A 24,242-nucleotide genomic window follows, 5' to 3' on the forward strand; every position below is an offset into this window, starting at 1 on the left:
CAGCATTGTTGACTTCTGTATGAACTGCTTTCTGGGGTTTATTTTGAGGGTTTTGTGGGGGAGGATGTTCTGGGATTTTTTGTTTCCTAGCATTGTGTGCTGACAGTAACTTTTCCTTTCCTCCATCTCTATTTTTGAGGTGCCAGTTTGCTCAGGGAGCTGGACAGGATTCTTGCTTAAAAGCTACAGACGCTTTTAAGTTCTGACAGGCAAAAACTGGCAGTTGAGAGCTGTTGTTCCAAGCACTTTGTTGTGCTGCTGCTCTGTATTTTTGGAGTGGTTTGCCATAGTAACAGAGTGAGAATTTGTAAAACTGGGGGATTTTAGTGTTTCTGATTATGTAATGAATGTACTTTTACAAAAGAATGAACACAAACAACTTTGAGCCAATGGAGAGCCAAAGGGGGTTGAAAATAAGCATTTTCCCTGAAGTCCTCAAATCCTTTCCCTACAATTTTTTTAAAAATTGAATCTAAAAATTAGAAAAATAATTCCTTAGTTCATATATCCCAAGTGTGGGACTGGTGATCGGTTCTTTGTAGAATCTCATTATTTTTAAGACCGGGGATAATAGGACTTTGTGGGGGAAAAAGGAAGGAGGAGAAAGGACTCCTCTCATACCCTTTATTCTAGATCTTTATTTAGTGATCTAATCCATTACTGTGTTATACTGAGCTCTGGAGAGAGGCTTTTCTCCTCCTGCCTTCTGTCAGAGTGCAGAGATGGACAGAAGATGTGCAGAAGAAATTGCTGTTACGGAAAGGGCAAAAAAAAACCTAAAAGATGAGTGCATGGCATTTCCCTGGAGAGCCTGTAAATGAAATTCTGGACTGTGAGGTTCCCTCTGAATGTTTGCTTGTCCCAGGCTGCATTGGGTTTTGGAAGAAGCCAGGCATAACCATTTCTTGTGGTGCTGTTTTCAGATGGCAGAAGTTGAGCTGAGCTGAGCCAAGGTGGTGGAGCCTTAATCAGGAGCTTGCTGCTCACCAGGACCGACTGCCTGGAATAACCAGCTGTGAGTGACAAGCTGAGCATCCTCCCATCAGCTCCAGGGCTGTGCAGGTCCCTGCAGCTGCCTCTGCCTCCAGCCTCACCTCAGGATCAGCAAACTGCAGTTTGGGTTTCAGCAGGGCAAGGGGAAAACCCATGTGCTTCCTAGCCCCCTTCAGAGAATCCCAGAGGGACTGGGGTTGGAAGGGACCTTAAAGATCCTTCTGTTCCAAGCCATGGGCAGGGACATCTTCCACCAGACCAGGTTGCTCCAAGACCCATCCAGCCTGGCCTTGGACAGTTCCAGGGCTGGGGCAGACACAGCTTCTCTGGGCATCCTGTGCCAGGGCCTCCTAAAGAACTGTTTTTCTTCTGGCTCTGACTATGTGCTGCACTTGGGCAGGGCTGACGTCCCAGGAGTTATACCATGTAACAGTCAGTGTATCCTTCAAAATTTTCTCTTTTGGAACACTTAACCATCTATTTTTAATGGCATCTGTCCGTTTTCATAAGCCCTTTTCAGCTAGAGCAGTTATCCTGGGTGGGCAAAGTTTGAATGTTCCAGCTATGAACTTTTTTTATAAATCTCTATAAATGCTTGAGGTACCTCAGCTAGTTTTTAGAAAGGCTGACAGCAGTTTTGGGGTTTTTTTGGGGTTTTTTGCTATGGCTACAGCAACTTTGATTTTTAATTTATTTCTTTAATGCACTATTTTTAGCTTCGTTTAAGTTGTTGCAAGTGGCGTTCAGGTTTCGGCCTCACAGTTTTTGTAGCTGAAGGGGCCGTTTTGTTAGCCCCAGTATGAGAACTGCTGCTGTGTAATATCTGCAGGCACCTGTAGATGGTGATGCGCTCTGCTCCACGCCTGCATCCCCCCCTCCCATCCACCTGGACCAGGCAACTTCCAGGCTGGATTAATTCTATTTATGATCCTCCTTACTTTTATTTTTTCTGAGCGTGTGGGATAACCTTGAAATCCTTTCCATTTCCAAAGCATTTTGGCCTTGGGCTCAGTTAGGATATCAGGATAGCAGGCAGCAAACGCAGCCTGGACAGCCGTGCTGCTCCCCCGCTGCTCCCTTGTTTTTATTTCCTTACCTCTTATTTTTGTGTCCCCTTTGAAAGGACACTGAGGAGCAGCTGCCATTTGCTCTTGCGTCCGCGGCTGCAAAACCTCAGCCGAGCCGCTGGGCTACTTAAACCCAGGTTCTTTTCTTCCCCAGGCGCTCGTTGCCGGTGCCGCAGCTCCGCGGGCGGCGGGGGCCGGGAGCCTCCCCGGGCCTCTCCAGCCCTTCCCCTCCCAGCCGGGGCCGGCCGGGCCCGGGGCGGGGCCGCAGCATCCGCCGGCCCCGGGCTTGGCTTTTGTCGCGTCCCCGTGGCTGCGACGGGGAAGCCGCGTCTGGCCGGGGCCGGCACCGCCCGCGGCCGCTGCCCAGCAACGCCTCAGGAAGTGAGATCGGCTCGGGCCGGGCCGGCCGCGGCTCCCAGCGGGGCCGGGCAGGGCCCGCTCCGTTCCCCGATCCCGCAGCGCTGCCATGGAGCCGGCCCGGCTCCCGGCCCCCCGCGGGCTCGGCTGCTTCGTGCTGGTGCTGCTGCTGCTCCTGGGCGGCTCGGGCAGCCCCGGGACAACGCCGCCGCCCCGGGCGCCCTGGGCCGAGGAGCAGGGAGCCGTCCCGGAGCGGGGCCCGTGGGGCAGGGTGAGGTACGAAGCCGTGAGGAAGCATTTGGGAGCTCTCTCCAAGCAGTACTGGCAGTACCTGGCGTGCAAGGTGTGGCAGGAGGGCTGCGAGGAGGAGGAGAAGCAGCGAGGAGAACGAGAGGCCAGTCCCATCGCAGGTGAGCGCCTGGCTCCGTTCTCTGCCGTGCCCAGGAAGGAGCAGCAGGTCCGGGCGCTGCTGTGGCCCCGGTTCCTGTGGCGCTGCCCTTCCTTCCCGAGGTTGCTGCCCCGGGCATCTCCCTTCCTTGGCACAGCCCGGGATGAGGCTCTTGCACTTCTTGGGCTCTCGGAGCCATCTCGAGCTGCTGCCGGTTCCGAGCTCACTGTCCCTCCCCGCAGCCAGGGCTGCCCGCAGGGACATGGCCGAGTCCGTGCACCTGGGAGGGGATTGCCGTAACAGGGCTCAGCTGAGCGTCTTCTCAAAATGTAAAAAAAAAAAAAACCTTTCCTGGAACCTCTCTGCTCATTCTCCTCCCGTTTCCAGGCTGGGGCTTCCCTCTGGTGGGCCAGGAATACCTGGAGATCCTCTCTGCCTGGTACTGCAGCTTCGGCAAGTGCTGTGAGACAGGAGACTGCAGGATCACCAACAACATCACAGGTAGGGGCTGTGCTGCTTTGTGCCTTGTTTTGAGGCTTTTTTCCTGTTAAAGTGTATTCTAGAAAGTGATGTTAGTAAAGGGCTTTTCTGAGTGGGCTGCTGAGCTATGGGAAGGTGAGAGGCTGAGCTCAGTTCTGTGTCCCATTTGAAGTTCTGAGACCAAAGAGAGTTTGTTCCTTACTGCACAGCATATCTGCTCCAGCTTGCCACGAGCCCTGCCTGCATCCCATAGTTTCCAGGCACATGCAGCGGGACCCAGACCAGCCTAGGACCCTGCCCTAGGTCGGGAGGGCACGCTGAGACCTGTGTGTAAGCCATGAGTGGGTGTCTTTGTGTTTTGCTGTCCTGAGACTCCTGGTATGCAAACCCTGTGCTGGGAGCTTGGGAGGGCCTTGGGGCATCGGTGCTCTCTGCAGCTGCCAAGCATCTCTGCGTTTTCCTAAAGGAAAAAAGGAGTCAGTGGAACATTTGTGTCCTTTTGGGGCCAGAGGCTGATGTAGGCGGGGCACAGGCAGCCTGTGGCTTTAATGCCACTTCACAGTCCTCTTGGCCAGGCAGCCCTGCCACGTTTTCTCCTCTTATGCCACCTGCAGTAGCTGTGCTGGTGTGGAGCTGAGCTCGTGCTCTCTCTGTGCAGGGCTGGAGGCAGACCTCAATGGGCATCTCCACGGGCAGCACCTGGCCAAGGACGTGGTGATGCGGGCGGTGCAGGGGTTCCTGCAGAGCCCACGGCCCCCCAAGGCTCTGGTCCTGTCCTTCCATGGCTGGTCTGGCACGGGGAAGAACTTTGTGGCACGGATGGTGGCCACTCACCTGTACCGGGACGGGCTGAGGAGTGACTGTGTCAGGGTGTTCGTCTCCCTGCTCCACTTCCCACACCACAACTACGTGGACTCCTACAAGGTGAGAGCCACCAACAGGGGATGGTCCTGTGGGCTGGGCTGGGCTGGAGTTCATGTCCCTCCCAGCAGCCTGTGTGGGGCTGTGCCTTGGGTTTGTGAGGGAAACTGGGTCCCAGAGCACTGGCTGGTCACTGCTGAGCAGTGCTTGCACAGCCTCAGGGCTTCCCCCCTCTCACTCTGCCCCTGAGCTGAGTACAAGAAGTTTGGGACATGCAAAGAGCTGAGTCCTAGTGCCAAAGGGATAGTCCATGTCATTTACTGCCATGCTCAGGAATAAAAGCTGCAGGGAGGGGGTTTGGGGGCAGGAAGCCTTTGCTCAGAGATGGGCTGAACATCAGTCTTAGTGGCAGGGTGGGTGACTGCCTTTGCACCACTTGATGTCTTTCTTTCCTCTTTCCTTCACTTATTAAACTGTTGTATCTCACCTCACTCATTTTCCTGCCTTTGCTCTTCCTGTTCTCTGCCCTGTCCTGCTGGGTGGGAGGGGATGGAGCAGCTGTGGTGCCTGGCTGGGTGATGCCAGGGGCTCCTGACTCCCCTCCCTGCTGTGCAGGCCCAGCTGCAGAGGCAGATCGGCGAGACCCTGCAGCGCTGCAGGCAGGCCCTGCTCATCTTCGACGAGGCCGAGAAGCTGCACTCCAACCTCCTGGATGCCATCAAACCCTTCATGGCTCAGCACGGCAGCAAGGGCCAGGCAGATCAGCAGAGAGCCATCTTCCTCTTCCTCAGGTGATTTCTGGTCACCAAGTAATGGTGTTTGTCCCCAGAGGTGTGTGGTACAAGGGGCTGAGGCAGCAGGGGAGGGCACAGGTACCTCGTTCCCTCGTGGTGGTTGCCTCCGTGTTCAGTTTTACCTATGGATGCTGGGCATCCTCCCTGGGAACATCTGCAGGAGGAGAGCTGAGGTCCAGCTGAGGTCCAGCTGAGTTGAGACACCTGAGCCTGAGTCTAGATTTGGAAGCAAGGAAGCACAGTCAATTAAAATAGTGTCACCCTGCCCTGATGTCACACTCCAGGGAGCAGAGCTGGGGCTGAAGATCTTGCTGGGAAGTTCCCATGCATTTTTAGGAGCTGGGCAGTTCCCACTGCCTGGCTGTGGCTGCAGACTGAGGGGCTGTGAGGCTGAGCCTGGTTTAGTTGGTTCCTTTGCCAGGAGTTGGGTGCGTGTGCACCCCAGCACTGTCTCTGTGTGGGATGCAGCTGGGGGGAGAAATGGGACATCTCAGAACCAGGATGTGAGGCAGGCACCTGACTGAAGTGCCCCTAAAGAGGGAGAGAGCAGCATCTTGGGCCCCTTCAGTTTGGGAATTGCAGCCTTGAGCTTGGCTCTGGCATGAGCTGTTCCTAGTGCATTCCTCCTCCGCCTCCCACCATCCAGGCAAGGGTTCCGACCTCCAAGCTTGCTGCTTCCCTCAGAGAGGTTTCCCTGCCTGTGGAGGGCCTGTGTGTATGCCCAGTGCCTGTGCAACTCCCCTCACTCTGGTCCCAGCTGTGTGGAAGGAGCTGTGGTGGAAGGGGCAGGTCCTGGCCTCCTGCTCAGCATGGGGTGGACGTGCTGCCAGCTGCACAGGGCTGGCCTGGTGTCCTGCTTGGCAGCCATGAAGGTCAGGAATGGACACTGTGTCAGCAAGCAGAGGGGAGCAGGGTGCCTTGAACTGCAGCAGTGTGTCACCCCAGGGGTTTCATCACTCCTGGTGGCAGTGTGACACTGACCTGCTTTAGGAGGGATGGCTCTGCCCCAGGGCTCCTGTGGACACTGGCAGGGTGCCACAGATGGGGTGGGGCTGGCTGCCTGTCCAGCCAAAAGGGGCTCTTTGGGTTGGGAGCATGATCAGTACAAGCTCTTTTCTCCCTGACAATGGGTAGGGGCATGGTGGGAAACAGTGGTGGCTTTTTAATTTTTCCCTGCCTTCCATTTGGGGTCCAGAGCCTCTGACATGAGGATGGGGTGCAAGATGTGTGCCTCCTGCTGCCTCTCTGCCTCCCACCCATACAAGCTCTGCATCCACTGGTTCCCAGTTCACTGGGACATTTGGGGCTGGGGGCAAGCCCCTCACCAGCACTTGGGGAGGGGGACACCTTTCCTGGACCTGCTTTCCAGGGTGAAGGGCTGTCCTGGGACCCTGAAGAGCTGCAGGACCTTGCAAACCCCACCACAGAGCTGCCCCCATGGGTGTCCAGAGGAGCCCTTAGGTGGGAGCTGTGTTGCTGCTTTGTCCCATGGGCAGAGGATGCTGTGCCAGCTGCTGGGCTGCCACTTGAATCCCTGCTCTGGACCTTTACTTCCAGTGGGACTCCTGCCACGTGCTCTGCCCTTTAACCTGGACTTTGTGGTGGCTTGTTCAGCATTTGGTGTGGAGCCAAGTGTCACCTGCAAGGTTGATGGCTTCCCAAGCCAGGACAGGGGACTGAGGGAGATGGAAAATTCTGCTGCCCCTGGCAGGATGGCAGACATGGATGCCTGTGGAAAGGGGCTCTTTGGGAAGAAGGCTGGCTCTCCATGTGATCCTAGACAGCAAATCCTCTGTTGCCAACAGAACTGCTGGGGCCTGTCTGCAGGGAAGGTGCTGGCAGCTGTCAGCATTTCAGCTCTGGGGGAAATCTTGAGTGACCTCCCTCTGTGTCCACAGCAATCTTGGTGGCAACACCATCAATGAGGTGGCCCTGGACTTCTGGCGAGCCGGCCGGGCACGGGAGGAGATCCCCTTGGAGCTGCTGGAGCAGCGGCTGCGGCTGGAGCTGCAGGAGGCTGCAGGTAAGAGCTGGGCTTGCTGGGGGGGCTGTGGGCAGGCTGCTGCAAGGCTGCCCCTCTGCAGTGTCCCGTCCAATGTGTGCCACACGGGGCTGTGCCTGGGGAAACAGGCCCTCGCTCCAGGGATTGTTGACAATGAGAGCCCCATCCTCGGTCCCTGTGCCAAGAGGCTTCAGGCCCCCTTCAGCCCTGAAAAGGGCTGGGGGCAAGAGGCAGCTCAACCTCACAGGGCAGTGCTGAGGCTTCTCTGGGGCTCCAGGCATCTCTTGGCGTGACTCATAGAGATGCTCTGTGCTCACAGTGCTGAGCAGCTCTGCACAGTGGGTCCCACTGGATGAGCCCCTCGAGCCAAGCCTGGCCTCGCAGAGGGATGATGCTCTCAGGTGAAGCTTCTGAGTTTGCCTTGTCTTGTGCTCTGCTCCAGAGAGCAGTTATGCCCACAGCCAGCTCCTCAGAGAGAACCTGATCGATTTCGTGGTGCCGTTCTTGCCTCTGGAGTATCAGCACGTGAAGCTCTGTGCACGGGACGCCTTCCTGGCCCGAGGCCTTCCCTACACCGAGGCAACGCTCGACCAGGTGGCCCAGATGATGGTGTTTGTCCCCAAAGAGGAGAAGCTTTTCTCTGCACAGGGCTGCAAATCCGTGCCCCAGCGCATCAATTATTTCCTTCCTTGAACGCCAGGAGGACCAGACCTGCTGAGGTTCTTGTGCTGAAGGTGGTTCTGCACTCTGGGAGCTGCTCCCTTTGCACAGGGTCAGAGGCAGATGACCCAGCCAGGCACTTGCACAGGGACTTAACAGAGACTTAAGCTCCCCAGAGCTGTTGCAGGGAAGGAGGTGCATCCCTTACTCCTTGGATGTGGGGACAGCTTGTGCTTGGCTGCTTTTGGAGCCTGTCTGGTGTTCTAAGTCCCTTCTTTTAGCTGGAGGGGTGATCTGGTTCTGCTGACAGATGCTGTTCCATGTGAGTGGGGACTGGGAATGTCCAAGTCCTTGGTTTGTTGCTGTGTGGTGAAGGGAGGCCTTGGACAGGCTGGTCCTGTTGGAACTGTGTGGTCAAAGCCACGTCCCTGTCCCAAATTTTCTCCGTCATTTTACAACATCACACAGAACTGCTTTGCTGGAGTAGAGTTTTTCCCCTCTGTTGCTCTCATGCCTTTCTAAGGTGTCTGCTGCTCAGGGACACATGTGCCAGGATTGTAGTCTGTGCAGGGAAAAAAGGACTGAATAATCTCCTCTGGAGATGCCAAATCCATAGCTGTCACCTTGGAGTGTCCACCTCTCACTGGAGTCTTCCGTTGTATGGAAGCAGCTGCCAGGGTGAGGGGAACTTCTGCTGCAATTATTCTACTAAGCAGGTTGGTGCAGAGCCCATTTCCTTCACTGCAAAACCAGAAAGGGAGAGAACTCCTCTGCCCAAGGGCAAAGGGCAGGTGAGGAGGATGGTGGCTGAAGCATCAGGTTGCAGCTGAATGTGAGTTTTCATGGATGCAGTAAAAGCTTGGGTTTTTTCCTTCCCTCTTTCGTTTTTGTCTTCAGTGCATTTCATGCTGTGGCTTTTTGGCTGGCATCAGCAGTATTATTATTATTATTATTATTATTATTTTTATTACTACAAGGGGCTGTTTGCTGTCTGGGTACTGGCCAGGTGATAAGTGTGTTGCAGCAGCTCCAAAACATTTCATCAGTGTTACGGGAATCGCTCTGTGACCTCTGGGTCAAAACTCCCTTCCAACAGGGCTGTGCTGGCCAGGAGTGAAACAGCCCCTGCCAAGGACAGGGCTTGGCTTCCCAGCCACCCCCACAGGGGACCTTTGGTCTATTTTAAGCTCTGACCCATTTTGTGGTGCCAGTGATGAGCAGTGTGACCTCTGGGGAGGACTGACTGACAGACACGTCCGGGCCCTGCAGACTTTGAGTCCCTGCTTCCCTCGGGCACACTGGCTCCATTACCTGAGGAGGTGTCACATCCCAGTCAGAGATGAGCCAGCTGCTCTCCCACTGCTCAGCCAGTGCAGGTGCCTGAACCCAGCTGTGTGGAATGGACCTTGGGGCTGTCCCAGCAGGGGTGATCAGGCATTTCTAAGACTTGGTTTATGGTTAACTTCAGGCATCAGAAACCTGGGAAGCATTGGAGTGAAGGTTCCACTCAGCTGGGGCAGGGGGGCTGCTGCCTCACAGGACACAGCCTGGGTTGTGTTTGGTCACCTGGGCAGGAAGTTTAACAAGCTGTGTGCTGAAGGTTAGTGGCCTAAAGGTTGTGTGTGCAAGCCAGGATAACCCAGGATTTTTCCTGACTGACAAGAAGTGTTCAGCTGGGTTAAGCTGCCACAGGCTGGCGTGGCAGGAGGGCACTGGGGGACTGGTTTGAGGGGGCATGGAGCAGCTCTGGCTGTGGCTGCTGAGGGAGGTGGTGGTGACATTGACAAGGGCGAGGCCAGAGCTGCACTCTGCTGGGTCACCAGTGTGTGTGTGTCACACCTGGGTGAGCTCTGATCAGCCCCACGCAGCAACAGCTGCTCTCTGACCACGCCAGAGGCAACAGTTTGGTTATAAATAGAGACCACATCAATAAAGATACTGCTTTTCTTGCAACCTGGTGGAATTAAACTGTCTCTTTTTTAACAGTTTTTTTTCTACCCAAATGAAAGAGCTTCTGGTGAGGACTGAGCAGTTTCAAATATTCATTAAGGGGGAAAAATACCCCCAGCATCTACTAAAGTGGTTTTTGCCAATAAAATATTGCAACCTTTATTTAAAACAAAATGCAAATTGGCAAAACTTTGTGGAACGACAGGCAAAGAGGCCCTTCCAAGGGCCTTATTTACATCAAGTTTAACACTGTTCGCAGTTCACAGTCAGACGATAGTGAGAGAATTAAATTAGAAAAACAACCAAAATATATTACAATAACAATTAAAAAACAAAAACAGTTGACAACACTGCTAAGAGTGATTGGTGATTAACGTGATTCATTTCAATCCATTCCTGCCCTCAACGAGTTCACTACCAATACAAACAGTGCCATGTGAGCCGAGCAGGCTCCACCTCCCGTGCACAACAGAGACATGGGGAAGAACGACCTCCTTTGGTACAGACATTGCTTAGCCTGGAGCTGGGAGAAACGAGTCAGTGTCCCAGAACCTCCTGGGACCTGCTACCAGAGAATGGGCTGAGGGCTTTGTTCCACACTCCAGGGATGTGCAGCACCACCCCAGCAGCCTCCAGACATGCTGCAGTTCCCTTTAAGTCTCCCTGCCAGCTCCTGGTGAGCAGCAGGGCTGAGCTGAGTGTGTGTCCCAGAGAAGGCAGCAGCCTGATGGCTTTGGGACCACGATCCTGTGGAGTCACTGGTGCCTGTGAGTGCTGTGGATGCCCCAGAGGACAAGCCTGCCTCAGGTAAGTGGTAGGACACGAGGGCTGGGATTGCTCTGTTGCTGCAGACCCACCCACACCTCTGCCTGGTGGGGAGGGGCTGCTCTGGCTCCACTGTGGGGTTTGGCTCCCTGTGCCCCACAGCTCCTCCAAAGCAGCCTGACAGATGTCAGCCCTCGTGTTTGGACATGTCTCACAGTCAAAAGGCCAGTGGCACGCAGGAGAAAGTGTTCTGCATCAGCCATGCTGCTCCCTTCAATTCCCTTTTCCCAGTGGCTGAATTTGGTGCAGTCCCAAGACCCAGACTCCTAGCTCAGCTTCACCCCTGCCCACACTAATGAAGAACATGACTAAATCAAGTGCACCACTTTGGGGTTAAGGGTGTACAGTGCAGGAAGAAGAGAGAATTGCACCTGTGAGTCAGCTAATTCCCACAGTGGTAGGAAGAGAAAGTGCCCCCCTGGGCTCACCCTGTGCTTTGTGCTTGGCAGTACCAGGCCCACAGGTGCCTTCCCCAAGGCAAAGACAGCTGCTTTAAATTCTGGCCCACAGCAGTGCAAGAGAGCCAGCCCAGCTCCAGCTGTGCCCCACAGCTGTCTGACAGTGCTGAGGAGAAGCAGCAACAGGACTTCTGCCTTGTCCCCTGCCCCAAACCATGGAGCATGAAGTGCTCTTCACTGGGACAAATAAAGGGGTGTCAGCACCCACATTTGTTCCTTTGCACATCTGGTGCCAGGCTGAAAACAGAGAAGTGGCCACAGTGGAGACCTTTAAGGCTGAAGAGAAAGGCAGACTTAGCTAAAGGGAGAGGGAATGGTAGAAGTTTTAGAAGCAGCAGTGGAAGGAAAGACAAGTGGATGGTAAATTACAGCAGAACCAGCTTTCCCAGATTCCTTTTGCTATCCTGCCAGAGGGCAGGGGATCATTGCAGTTTGGGAATAAAACACTCTAGGGCAGCAGAACTCCCAGCAATTCCACAGCCTTCAATTTAGGGGGGAAAAACCTGACAAGTCAGCACCAGCTCTGCCACAATCTGCCTACCTGATGTTAGATGATAGGTAAGGGCAGGAAAACACTTCCCATGAGAGTGCCAATCCCCAAAGTCCTCCAGCCTTGGATTTTGACCCAGAGGAGGGGTCAGCACTAAAGGGGCTCCTGTGTTGGGCACAGGGGTTGTAGAGTCTCTGTGCTTGGAGATACCCAAAAGCTGCTGGACATTGTCCTCACAGGTGACTCTTGGTGGCTCTGCTTGGGAAGAGTGTTTGGACCAGGTGACCTCCAAAGTTCCCTCCAACCTCAGCCATTCTGTGGCTCTGGAAAAGCAGTTGGATGCTGGCCTGTCCCAGTGCCCATCTCTGCTGCAGGGGCAAGGAGAAAATGGGGCACCTGAAAGGAAGTGGGGATGGCCCACAGTGTCCATTGGGACACAGCTGCTTTCTTCAGAGAGGGCTGCAAGAGGGGAGTTCTAGTAGTGAGAAATTCCATATTGCTATTCCACCACTTTTGCTGTAGCTTTTCTGGAAGACTGGCATTTAGGGAAAATAAAAAAAAAAAAGGCTTCTTTCAAAATGTTTATCAGAATTGGGCTAAACTTTAAAATGTTCTGGTTAAAATTCCTTTCCCCTGGAATCCCTTCAGTTCCAGCTCATTTGTCCCAGGCTGAGCAGCAGTACAATCATGGAACCATGTCATGGTCTGCCATGCTAAGCAAGACCTGCCCTTCTGCCCCCAAGAAGAGAGACCCCACCTTCTAAATCCTTCTGATTGTTTGACAGGCCATGTGAAGCAATGCCACAAGGCACCTTCCCTTTGCAGTCACCCTTCCAAAGGCAGTCAGTTTGGATGCACACTTTCCATGAAGATGACCAAAAGAGATAAGGTAAACCTCTAGGAGATAAGGGGTTGGTACCCTGCCGGTGGAAGAGCCTTGGGACAGCCCCAGGGCTGCAGGGCATCAGCACAAGGGGTTGCTTGGTTCTTTTCCCCCCAGCACTTCCCTTCCTGGGCCACAGAAGCTCACTGGTCCATTGTACCTCACATGCTGCTCCTCTGCTGTGCCTCCACACACCCTGAAACAACTTTGCTTAGCTCAGACCAGTAATGAAATGAGGATTCTCAGCCCATTTCTAAAGATTTTTCCAGGCCTGTCTCGCTACGCTCTGTGGATAAAACAGGGACACTCAGCCTGCTTCCAAGCACCACCATGTGCTTCTAGACAGAAACAAAGTGCCCATCTTCTAAAGTCACACCCGTGCCACAGCTCCACTCTAAATGCTCAGACTAAACAGCACAGCCACTCTTGAAAAACAAGTTTAGAAAGTATTTTAGCCAAAAAAATAAAGGCTTAAGGTGGAAAGCAAGCAAGATCCTCTCTCACCAGCAGTGTGAAGTGAGCAGCAGCATGCAGGTAAGGTGTATTTGGAGCCAGGTTTCAGGCCTGTTTCCTTTCCTGTCACAAACCAGCAACTGAGCTCTTCCTACCTGCCAGTACATTTACACCTTGGGGAGTTGTGCATAGACACAGACCATCTTTTTGAGGCCACAACAGTCTGCAACAGCACCAGGACCAAGGATGACAATGCCAATCACTCAGCTGCTCTCACTCTGGGGTTGTTAGAAGGCATCAGAGACCCACTGGGAGCCCCTCAAGGCAGAGCCACAGCTTTTGCTGCCACGCCTCAGGCACAGCAGTGCACAGGTTATGTGCACATTCCCTACACCACAGTGCAGGATTCTGGTCTAGCCTTTAAAATATGGGAGCAAATCCATGGAGATGCCTGTGGTATTTCCTGTGTGCTGCCATACTTTATCACCTTGGGATGCAGCGAAGCTGGAAGCCTGTGAGAGAGGCAAAGAGCAGAACAAATCCCAGGAATCTGGCAGTGTGAAGGGTAAGGGACAGGTCCAGGGAATCCTGCAGCAGTAAGGACATGTGGTGGGCAGGCTGTACTTTCTGGTTCTCCAGCTGGCCCTGCAGTGCTGTGACTGCCAAAGGAATGTGGAGAACAGCCAGGGAGGCAGAGGCTGTGCCTTACCTACCATGGGTCCTCACGGTGATCACAATGAATTGGGGGGTGAACGTGGTAACAAGTTAAAAACAAACTAGAGCTTAAAAAAAGGAAGAACCCACCCACCCCAACAACAACACTGGCAAGTTGTGCAAGAGACCCTAACTACTCAAAAATGACCATCAAGCAGCACCTGTGCTAGACCACTAGAAATCAGCTAAGTGAAGGCTGTGTGGTGGGAAGAGGGAATTCCAGTGGTAAGTCTGCCCAGCATCCCTGACACTTCCAATACAATGACGATGAGAACATGGTGGATGAGGTGGACAGGAGGGAAAAGGGACAGTTTCATATATTAACTAATCTTGCAGTTCTCATTACAGCAGCAACAGTGCTGTGGAAGTTAAGCCATCCAGACCAGTGCATCCACCTCCAGCAGCTCTGAATACTGTCAGTGCATTAGACCTTTCCCCCAGCTGTACAGGACCCCCCTCCGGAGCTGCTCCAGTTGCTCTGCCCTCGGTACCAGCAGAGCCCCAGTGCCTTTCCTTGGCCTTGCAGGACAGCAAAGCACAGGTGAGTGCAGCCAGGGTGGGATCTGTGCAGCCAGGCAGCTGCAGCCAGCCCAGGGCTCTGGCTGTCACCACCATCCTGCCCAGAGGGAGAACCTGTCATCGATTCTCCTGCCTCTCCAGGGGAGGAGAAGGAACTTTCTTTCCCTTGCCATACCAAGCAGATCAGCCTGATTAGGTAGGGACAGATCCTTGATGTTCTGCCCCTTACAGCTTTGATCTACCCTCTCCATCCCCAATTTTTTGAGATGAACCTGTAAACGTGAGGAGAACTCAGTGATCTGAGGTACTTCACATACTCAAGTATCAGTCTTTCCTTTTGAAAGCATCAGTACAGGAAAACAATCCCGCCCTCCCCATGTGTGTTTCTCTTACCCAGATTGACAGTAGCTACCTTTGCACCACATCACTGATTTCTTGGACACATGACAATAAGTTATTAAGGACGGGGTTCGCCCCATGGACGCCAGCAGCTGTCGAGGACACCTGCAGCTCCTGCAGGCTGAGTTCCAGTTTGCTCACGGCTTCCCGGAAGGCGAACTTGTTGCGCGTGTGGGGGATGCAGTCCACGTAGCCTGAGCAGTAATCCAGCAGCTGGTGCCCCGTGTCCACCAGCTGGCTGTTGGGCGTGGGCTCGGCGATGGCGCTGGACAGGAGATCCGCGCACTCCAGCAGCGCCTCCTTGCTGATCTTGTCTGCGGGGATTTTCTCAGCCGCCTGTTTGGTCTTTCTCAGCGCTACCTTGGCACCGGCCGTGCCATTGGCCATTTTCACTGGGGAGGTGGAAGACGATGACAGAGGCACTTGGGGCGGAGGCATCACGGGCCTCCCGGATTTTCCACCAACAGGTGCTGCTGCTGCTGCTGCTGCCGCCTTCTTACTCCCTTCGTTGGATTCCAGTCCGTGCTGCGCTCCCGCCGTGCTGCTCAGCTCTTCTGCTGTGTCCAAGCAGGCAGCTGGCTGCTGGAGGAGCCGCATCACTGGTGGTGGAGGTGGAGCACACTTTGGTTTTACCCGTCTGGGCCGGTCCCTGTCGCCAGAAGAAGTGACCTGATGCTCAGATAAGAGCTTAAATTTATTACCCTGAGAGTCTGTGCCAATGAGCTGCACGTCTGCTGGAGTGTGTTTTAGAGTGGGTGAGATTAGGACTGGCACTTTGTGGTTATGAGTGGTTGGAAGTATTGCTGCAGCCTTTACTGGAGATGACCACCCCGGCCTCTCGCCATCCTCAAGGGCCCCTTGTCGTGGGCCACTGTTTTTTTCCTTGCCCTTAGGAGCTGCCACTAGCCCTGGACCCTCCTTTTCTTCCGACGCGGAGGGAGTTCGAAAAGGGAGTGCCGTGGCACCCCTTGGCAAGAGTTTTGCTTTTGGTCTCTCTCTGGTCAAAGCAGGGCCTTCTTCAAACCTTTTGGGAATCAGATCACTGGCCCTCTCTGTGCTCTCATCGGGCTGGGAGGAGGTGGACACAGTCCGTTCCAGCTGAATTTTTGACCTCTGGGAATTTCTGGGAAGGGTCATTGCCATCCTATCCTGCTCTGGAAGCCCTGAGGACATGGAAGATGTAGAGTTTGACCTTGGAAAAGGCTTTGAAGCTTCTTCATTGCCAGTGGGTTTTCCTGCTCGTAAACCCAGCGTCTTTTTAATCAAGCGTGGCGTGAAGAAGCCAGTGATGCCCGACCACCCTCCACCAGTGCTCACACCCCCAGCACTGCTGGGCCCAGTGCCCTCCTCGCTGTAGAAGGTCCTCTGCACAAAGCCCCCTCCGTAGCACTTGGGGGGGGCCAGGCTCGTGTCCTGCTGCGGGGGTGCGAAGGGGAACCCGTCCACGTGCTGCAAGGAAGCGACAGAGGAAAAGTTACCCGTCAGCTCGTATTTCTTATGGGGCTGGTTCTCCATCTCCCGGAAGGAGCTGCTGCGCTTGGGAGGCGTGGGAGCGTTCCTCTTCTTCATGAAGGAGCTGAAGAAGCCCCCTTTCCTGTCCCTGGTGAACGTGGTCTCTTTGGCATCCTCCAGGAGGCTGCTGGGGGACTTGTCCCTCTGCTTGCGGGGCAGCGCAGGGGACCCGCCTGTTGGCTGTGTGCTTCTGATGAAACCTGGGCAGGAGAGACAGGCGTCAATCGGGACAATCTATTTCCACTTCCACCTCCCTGTCCTGCACTGGGTTTTAGAGGCCTGGTGTATTTACCTGCCTAGGTGCTGCAGAGATAGAGTGAGGGAAAAAGCGAGTGCTTGTATTTTATTTTTTCTTTACTTTTTTCCATTTCTGTATTTATTTTTTCTTTATTTTTTTTCATTGTCTGTTGTCTATACTGAGAAGGCCACTTCGGAGAGAGATCAGAAAAGAGCTGCTCTTTTCTTTCAGTTTATTGCTCTCTTCCCATAATTTTCTGCTCCTTTCCAAATACCCTAAGTAGAGGAGAAAATCTCTTGCTGCATTGTTAACTTTAGTTTTGAAGCTGTAACTTAAAAAAGAGCAGCAAAACTGAATTTGAAGGAAGAAATGCAATGGGATTTACTAAAAGAACATTGAAAAAAACACAGTGTTTTCTATTTGCTAGTAAATAATTCACACAGCAGCACAAAGCATGCCCATGTCATGTTGCTCTTTGTTTCTCTGGGAATTTACACCCTGTGCCCCCACCTGGTGCTGAGCTGGATGCTGAGTGCTCCACAGTGTCCTGTGTTCCCTCAATGTTCTCCTTGTTCTCTGCCTGTTTCTTCAGGGTTCTTGTCTTGGAGGGAAGCATGGGTAAGCGGGGCAGGTAAGGAACTATGGATGAGGATGAGGCTGTTCTTCCAAGCTCCTCTGCTACCTCTGTAAGGAAAAAAGGGAATAGTCAAAACAGAGACCAGCAAAGGAAGAGGGAAAAAAAAACACCTGGGTCTTTCCTGCAAACACAGCATGGCAGGAAGAGATCCATGACTGAGAAATACATAATTTATGGATTTAGTCCTTGTTCAAGTCTAGAAGTATTTAAGGTCAGATGTTTTTCCTAACAATTTCAAACTTATTTACATCTTTATAAATTCAGCCCAAAAAAAACCACCCCGGTGGTAGGATCTGTACAAGGGGTCTATTAAAGGCTGCTCAAGAGCCAAAGGCAGCACTGGATGCATTTGCCTGTCTTTAATCAAGGTGCCTCCTACTGATGCACCCCCAAAGTTGTGACCTCCCTGGATCTGGGTCTAAACTGCTTTGCTTGTGGCAAACCACTTCATGCCTCTAGATGAAGAAATGAAGATTGCATGTCAACAAAAAGAAAAAGAAAACAAACACAGAAGAAACCCCACAACCTCCTGGCCACAGCCAGCTTGGCATTTGTGTGCTCACTGGATGCGTCTGTTGTAGATCCTCACTGGTAAAATTCCATATGGTGTCTTTTTTCTCTAGTAGGGAAGTTGATGGATGAGTTGCATATTTAATTTAAAAACTGAGCTGAATACTCTGACATTTCTGCTTGTCTGCTGAATAGTATCACATTCCTCACCAGTATTTTTCTCCTGGTAGATTATATTTCAGACTTGAGCTGCACAGATTTGCTCCTAGAAGTAGCTAAGCAGAAAATCCAGAGATTAAAGCACTTTGTTAAAAGGGGAGGCTGGTAGAATAATATTTCATGACCTAATTGCTGCAGTCAGCAAGGGACTGTGATATGCATACATCTTTCTCCATCACTTACTATTCCTCACTCTTCAGCCTGAAAAACAAGAGATGTCCTCTGATAGTGGAGACAATATTCTTGAAATCAGCTCTTGGGCATTTACTGCTCAAATGAAATGATACTGTTCCCTCCACTGGAATGTGTCTGAAGTTTATTCAGTATTTGTAAAACAAGTTATTTATCCCAATTATGGCTAAAAGAATAAGGGATGGAGCTCCATTTCAATCCCACTGCCAGCAGATGAGCCTTAAGGGCCCATCCATGAGACACAGCACTCTGGGGACAACCTCCAGTGCTGTTTCAGGAGCAAAACAACAGCAGCTCTCACCCTCTGAGATGCTCGAGTCATGGAACATGGTTTCAAAAGCCTGGTGGGTCTCAGCAAAGGAAGGTCGGTCTGGTGGGTTCCACTTCCAGCCTGCAATGCCACAAAGCACAGTAAGTCTCAGTGCCTGAAACAGGGAGACGAATTTTTCTTCTGTACAAGCAGACAGAAAGTTGTCACACTCTGACACACTGTTAAACAGGCTTTAGAGTCATCACAGGTACTGATTCATGGCAGCAGTTAGTACCCTACTGAACCCTCACAAACAAAGTATGAGAAGAGGAATCAAGTCTAGAAATCCCAGCTCTCTGCCACCTCTACAGGTTTTTCTGATCTTCCCTATCCCCCTTTCTGAATTGTTTGGGCAAAGGACAATTCTGTATTTGCTACCCTGGCTGCTTGGACTGAACACATCTAGCCCAGTCACAGATAACTGAGTGTGTAAAGCTTCAGGCACCATCCTGCTCCCATGCTCTTAATACTGAATTTCAGGCAGACCCTTCCAAAAGAAGGATGTGTGGACTCTCTGGGGGAAAGAGGAGGAGAGTGCCTTGATCCTGGATGGAGCTTGGGACGTTACAGGAGAGTATCATGATGAAAAGTGCAATTTCTGCAGTTAGAAATTTGCATTAGAAGGATGCATTCTGGAAGCACTGTCTGCTGGTATGGCCACAGGGTCTGGAAAGTGATTGGCATTCTTCTTGTTTTGCATTATGATCATCTGAATTACCAGCTTTTGGGCTTTTGTCAGCTTCCTTAAGGTTTTTTAAGCAGTAATATCCTTCATCATCCCCCACCTTCTTTGTTTCATAACTGAAGCCCAAGCTCACTGGGACATTCTGAGGATCAGATATTGCTGTTAATTCCAGATTCCTCCCACCTTCCCAGGCTTGTCCCCACAACTGGAAGAAGATACTCACATGCCCTCATCAGTTCATACACCTTGGGGGGGCACCCCTCTGGCTGCTCCATCCGATAGCCCTTTTCTAGCAGATCATACACCTGAGAGAGGTCAATGCCTGGGTATGGTGACATCCCATAGGTAGCAATTTCCCATAACAGCACCCCAAAGGCTGCAAAAGGAGGAAAACAAAATTCCTAATCATAGTCTGCCCTTGTGTTGTTCATTCCTCTGTGGCCTTCATTGCAGCTTGAGGCAACATTGTTTCCTTGCAGGTAATTCAGGCCAGTCTATATGGAGATATCACATGCTAAAAATGTTATTGATTGATGAAGTTCTGGCCTGGCATGTGATTGTCTTCACAAGGGTTTCTGCCCAGGCCAGAAAGCAAATTATTGTCTAGGCTGGCAGAAAAAAACAAAATGAATAAGAGAAGAACACTGAAGGTGAGTTTTCTTACCCCACACATCTGATTTGATTGAAAAGGTGTTGTAGGCCAGGCTCTCAGGAGCTGTCCATTTGATTGGGAACTTGGCTCCAGCATGGGCTGTGTAGGTATCACCAGTCATGAGTCGACTTAAGCCAAAGTCAGCCACCTTCACCACGTGGTTTTCTCCAACTAAGCAGTTCCGTGCTGCCAGGTCCCTGTATGAAGGAACAAAGGACACCACTGAAGCAGGAGCAGGGCTTTTGAATACAGTTTTGGGGCCCTGCTCCCCTGGATCAGGAAGTGCTCTCTGTATGCAGCAGGCAGAGGCAAGGTGAGCTTTGCCCTGAACAGTGTCAGAAACTGAGTGACTTATTCTTAGGAGCAATGAGGTAAATCTGGATTAGGATTAATTTTTTAAATTCTATTCAGTTTTCAGTAATGGTGGCTGTTACGGTGCCAAGGATAGGATGGGATAGCATGGGACTACCAGCTCATCACACACTGGTAACAGGTTTATGGCACGGCTTTATCTGCATTTAAACAGGACTTTGGGTGGGCACTGTCTGCAGACAGGTGTTGCCAGGCAGCTGGGCACAAGATTGCTATGAAAGGCCTGAGGAAAAGCTATTGCAAGACAGTTGGGTGAAGCTATTCCAAGACTGAAGCCAACACAGCCAATGGATAAGCCAGTATGAATCCCAGCTGTGGAAGAAATCTCCCCAAAAGCTGGAATTCCTGGCCCATCATTCTGGTGGCCTGTTTATCACTGCAATCTGAAGCTGCACCAGCTCAACATGACCTCACCCACCTGTGGATGAAGTTCTTCTTCTCCAGGTACTCCATGGCAGAGGAGATCTGGGTGGCCATGTAGAGCAGCACGACGGCGCTGACCTCCTCGCGGTTGCACTCGCGCAGGTAGTCCAGCAGGTTCCCGTAGGGCATGTACTCTGTCACGATGTAAAACGGGGGCTCCAGGGTGCACACACCTGCCAGGGAGCAGCAGGCAGCATGTGAATAGAGCTTCCCTCTCTCACCACTGCTCCTGATTTAACAGCTATTCACTGCATTTTGTACCACTGACTGATCCTCTGGGAAAGTGAAGACTTCCATGTACAAGACCCAGGTCAGTGCAGCCCAAACTCAGGGCTTCTGTCTATTTTTCGCTCCATCCACTTTATGGATAGAGAGAAACATGTCTATGAAAGCACCACTATTCCTATCTAATATTCATGAAGCAGTAGTTCTGTTCTTTGAAAGGTTACAGAATGGAAAAAGAGGAATTATGAACACACAGTTTGCTTTTCTTCCCCTCTTTGCCTTCATAGAGCTGAAGAGTGGCCAACTGGAAGCAGGTACCTGTCAGCTGGCAAGACTTCCAGACTGAAATGTCACTACAGAGTAATGTGAGGCACTCCCATGTGCTGGGTAAGGGACCTGCTCCTAGAACAGCATTCTCACACATTCCTGGGATGACTCCTTGCTACAGTCACTGTACAAAGCATGTAAAGGAGGAGGAGGAGGAGGAGGGCAAGAGGATACTCTTGTCACAGCTCTGGGATCCCCCCCGGCAGCTCTTTACACATTCAGGAGTAAAGCACTGTGCACCAGAAAGAGCAAAAATGCACCTCTCTGATGACAAATCTCTCAGTTGCTGCTCTTGGAACCAGAGAGGGCTGGCACACATTTCATCTGTGCCCTTTTTTTGAAGTGGGTACAGAACAGTTGCCATTAGTAAAAGCCTTCACATTCTTCACATTTCTCCTTTCATCCTAGGCTTGGCTTGACAACTCTGCTTCTGAAAGTGCCAGAAATCCAGAGACAATTAAACACTAGTAAAGGTTTAGAGTGTCTCCTTAAGAATCATTGTGCATGTGGATTTAACAGCTATGCAAACTATTTAATAATGATCATCATATCATGCATCTGCCAGTGAGACAACAGGACACAGTCACGATGTAAAGCCTGTGGATTTTTTCCAGTCCTGGTTTGTTTGATCTCATGTACTTATTTGGTGATACACAGAGTTCCTCACAGCAGCAGCAATCTGGTGTCTTCTGCCTAATTATGGACTAATTTGTTCTTTTCAATGTAGCCTTTTCTGTAAATGTCTCTGATTTGAGAAGTATGGAGAATGGTATTTGTTGTGCTTCCAACAGAATTTTTCCCCTCACTTTGAATTTTCTTACAATTTTTTCCTGTTCTCTCAGAAAAATAAGCCACAGAAAATTATTCTGTAAATCTGATTTAACAGAGCAGAGAAGGAATCTGAACCTGATCACTGAACCCTGGAGCATGTTAAGGCCAGGGACACAAACCAGCAGGAGGCTGATATTACAAACTTTTATGTAACAGTCGTGCCTCAACAGCAAAGTTGTCTACTAATGTAAGTGACTGTATTTGATGTTTTATTTAAAATTAGTGTCTCTTAGCTCCAGTATTACATAAAGCTGTCAAAAATACCACCCCATAACCTGACCTGATTCATAAAGTTATATAAATACAGAAAAGCTGCCAGTGCATTTAAACCAGGCAAGTTTCTGCCAAAATGGAGACTAAATAAGAACACAAAGAGCAAGGCATTTCACTCACCTAACAACTGCACTAGATTTGGGTGCTTGATCTCCTTCATCACAGCAGCTTCTTTCAAGAACTCTTCCACCTCCATGGTATCTTCCTAGATAGACAGAGAGGCAAAAGAAGGGAACATTTATCTTCATGACCAAGGTCTGGTTAACACCACACATCCTGGCTGAATATAAACGATGGCATCTTTGTCTCCATTCTGCTGTTTTGGCTTTTACCAAAGCAAACTGTACCAGCCCTGAACAACTGCCTGGCTGTCCTGCAGATGATCTGCAGTACCCTGGCAGGGCCAGGCTTGCCCATTTGGTGGTGTGGTTGGTGAGAGGAAGACTCTCAGGATCACTGACTTAGTTACCCTGTATAGCTATAAAATTTAACTTATTCAGGAGTCACTTAGAATTGCAGTTGTTAATGTTGAAACAAAGGTTTTTAAAAGGAAAAGAAATGGAGAAGCTGAATTTTTTCAGGAGTGGAGGACAGCTTATAGAAGGTATTTTCTACATATGATTTCTTAAAACCTCCACAGCTCCTCTGGAGGAAGGGAAGTTGGGTTTGTAAGCATTTCTATTGGTCTGACTTGGACATGCAGCTCCTGCTGGGCCAAAATTCCAATTTGTTTCTAAGCCACATGCACTGGTGTAAGTTTGATGGGGTCACTTTGATCTGCAAAGCTACTCCCAGGCAGGGATTTTATGCAGAGCAGCACACTCCATTTTCTGATGTTCGTATCACAAGGTGTAGTTGGGAACATTCAGATTTCCTTACTTACAGTGACCAAATGAACAGTGCCCAGAATCTGAAAACTCACCTTTAACGTTTTCACAGCCACTGTCAGATTGTATTTCTTCCAGACCCCCACGTAGACCTCTCCATACTGCCCTCCCCCGAGCTTGTGCTTCATGGTGATGTCGGTGCGCTCCATCTCCCACTTGTCGTGGATGGGGGACACTCCGTACACGGTGGGCTTATTGCACTTGGGGGCTGGGTAGTGCAGAGTTGTCACCAGGCCATCTGCCACCGTCGAGTGATGGTGCACCAGCTCTGCCAGGGTGCTGAAACGGCTTTCTGCTGTCACATAGACCTGTAAGGCAAGAAAGAGGAACCTGCTTAAATGAAGGCAGCTGCAAGTTTTCAGTAATGCTGGAAAACAGGTATTAACATTCTATTAAAAAAAAAAAATCAGAAAACCAGGACTAAAATATTTGTTTTCCTCCTATTGGGCAAATAACTATTAATCTATGGGATTTTTACCTGCAGAAGGCAACTACATGTAAGCCATCATTTAAGAGCTGTGTAAGTTCTTGTGACAATTAAATGTCTCCTGCCTCGTGCTTTACAGGACTAGAAGCTGGAATTCTTAGGCTCTCAACACAACATGCCACTGCTTCATCTTGGTTAAAAATGCTCACTTATCAAAGCTCTGCTGCTTCTGAGGGGATCAGTGGAAGGCTACCCCCAACTCCAACCACAGCTGCCTCGCTACCCAGCTACTTTCAGCCCCGACAAGAACAGTCTGCACTTCTTCCAAAGCGCTTTTTGGGGAGTCACCACCAAACCCTTGGCACACGTGTTCTTTTATATTAATACTGGATCTCCAACTTGAGATTCTGCAAGATGATTTCTTCCATCTCCTCTCCCCACAGCACTGTCCAGAGGTCCTTACCTTGCCATCTGAGGTGGTGTTGATCCTGTAGTGGTAAACACGTCCTTCGTACCTGAGCGAGATGGACAGCTGCCCTGGGCTGCTCTCGCTTTCCCGGACCAGGAAGCTGCCATTGATGAGGCTGCTGAGCAGATACTCGGCTGCGCTGCGGGACACGGGCCCGTGGTACCACGAGTGCTTCTCCAGGCTGTTCACTGGAGTGATGTAGTTGCTTGGTACCCAGCCCTGCCCATTCTTGGAACGTACCTCACTCCATTCACCATTCTGGTTGTAACCCAGGACTCGCAACTTCTCACCTGTGACCAGAAAGAAAAACACAAAATAAGCACAGTGCAAGCTACTGGGTCTTCTTGAGGGAGAAACTCAGCATCAGCTGAGCCTGGGTTTGTAGCTTAACAAAAGAAGTCATCTTATAAATAAATTGCTACTTACAAGGCATTTATGAAGCAAAGGCTCAGACAGAATACCTAGGATACTGTTCACTGATTTAGTGCAGTGAGATGAACTCAAAAAGCTTCTTGTATCCAACTTATTAAATAAGAAGACTTTATTTTCTTGGTTTCTTGAAGCTTTAAATGCCATATGATTTAACAGTTCTGACACATGTACTGACCAGAATCAGAAAGTGTCTGTGTAAGCTTAATTTTTGATTCTGCCCCCAGCTGAAATTGCTGAGTTCTGTTACCATCTATGATGGACCCATTTTCCCTCTGCCCTTCCTACAGCAGGTACCTCTCAGGGCCAGTGATGTGGGGAGCCTGGCACA

At 51.1% G+C, this 24,242-nt stretch overlaps 2 protein-coding genes across 3 annotated transcripts in view; one reads left to right on the forward strand and one right to left on the reverse strand.

The window, feature by feature from the left end:
* Positions 1-2,417: 2,417 nt before the first annotated feature.
* On the forward strand, positions 2,418-9,549 carry TOR3A (torsin family 3 member A). The gene is made up of 6 exons (XM_084210987.1): positions 2,418-2,827; positions 3,193-3,306; positions 3,944-4,209; positions 4,762-4,937; positions 6,839-6,963; positions 7,385-9,549. The coding sequence occupies exons 1-6, from the start codon at positions 2,527-2,529 to the stop codon at positions 7,633-7,635; spliced, it is 1,233 nt and encodes a 410-aa protein (XP_084067113.1). The 5' UTR covers positions 2,418-2,526; the 3' UTR covers positions 7,636-9,549.
* Positions 9,550-9,715: 166 nt separating this feature from the next.
* Positions 9,716-24,242, reverse strand: part of ABL2 (ABL proto-oncogene 2, non-receptor tyrosine kinase) — a 44,585-nt gene continuing 30,058 nt past the window's right edge. Inside the window, exons 3-12 of one of the 2 annotated variants that reach the window (XM_084211337.1) lie at positions 23,477-23,772; positions 22,622-22,894; positions 21,820-21,904; positions 20,039-20,216; positions 19,261-19,445; positions 18,820-18,972; positions 17,903-17,992; positions 16,554-16,727; positions 15,772-16,005; positions 9,716-15,456 (exon numbers count right to left, since the gene is read on the reverse strand). In XM_084211337.1, coding sequence (XP_084067463.1) covers positions 14,303-15,456; positions 15,772-16,005; positions 16,554-16,727; positions 17,903-17,992; positions 18,820-18,972; positions 19,261-19,445; positions 20,039-20,216; positions 21,820-21,904; positions 22,622-22,894; positions 23,477-23,772 — 2,822 coding nt within the window. In that variant the 3' untranslated portion in view covers positions 9,716-14,302. Of the gene's footprint in view, positions 16,006-16,553; positions 16,728-17,902; positions 17,993-18,819; positions 18,973-19,260; positions 19,446-20,038; positions 20,217-21,819; positions 21,905-22,621; positions 22,895-23,476; positions 23,773-24,242 lie in introns of both variants that reach the window. The other variant, XM_084211336.1, reaches the window with a different exon arrangement.

Source organism: Fringilla coelebs (genome assembly GCF_963513975.1).
Source record: "Fringilla coelebs genome assembly, chromosome: 9".
In the NCBI taxonomy this organism is placed as follows: domain Eukaryota; kingdom Metazoa; phylum Chordata; class Aves; order Passeriformes; family Fringillidae; genus Fringilla; species Fringilla coelebs.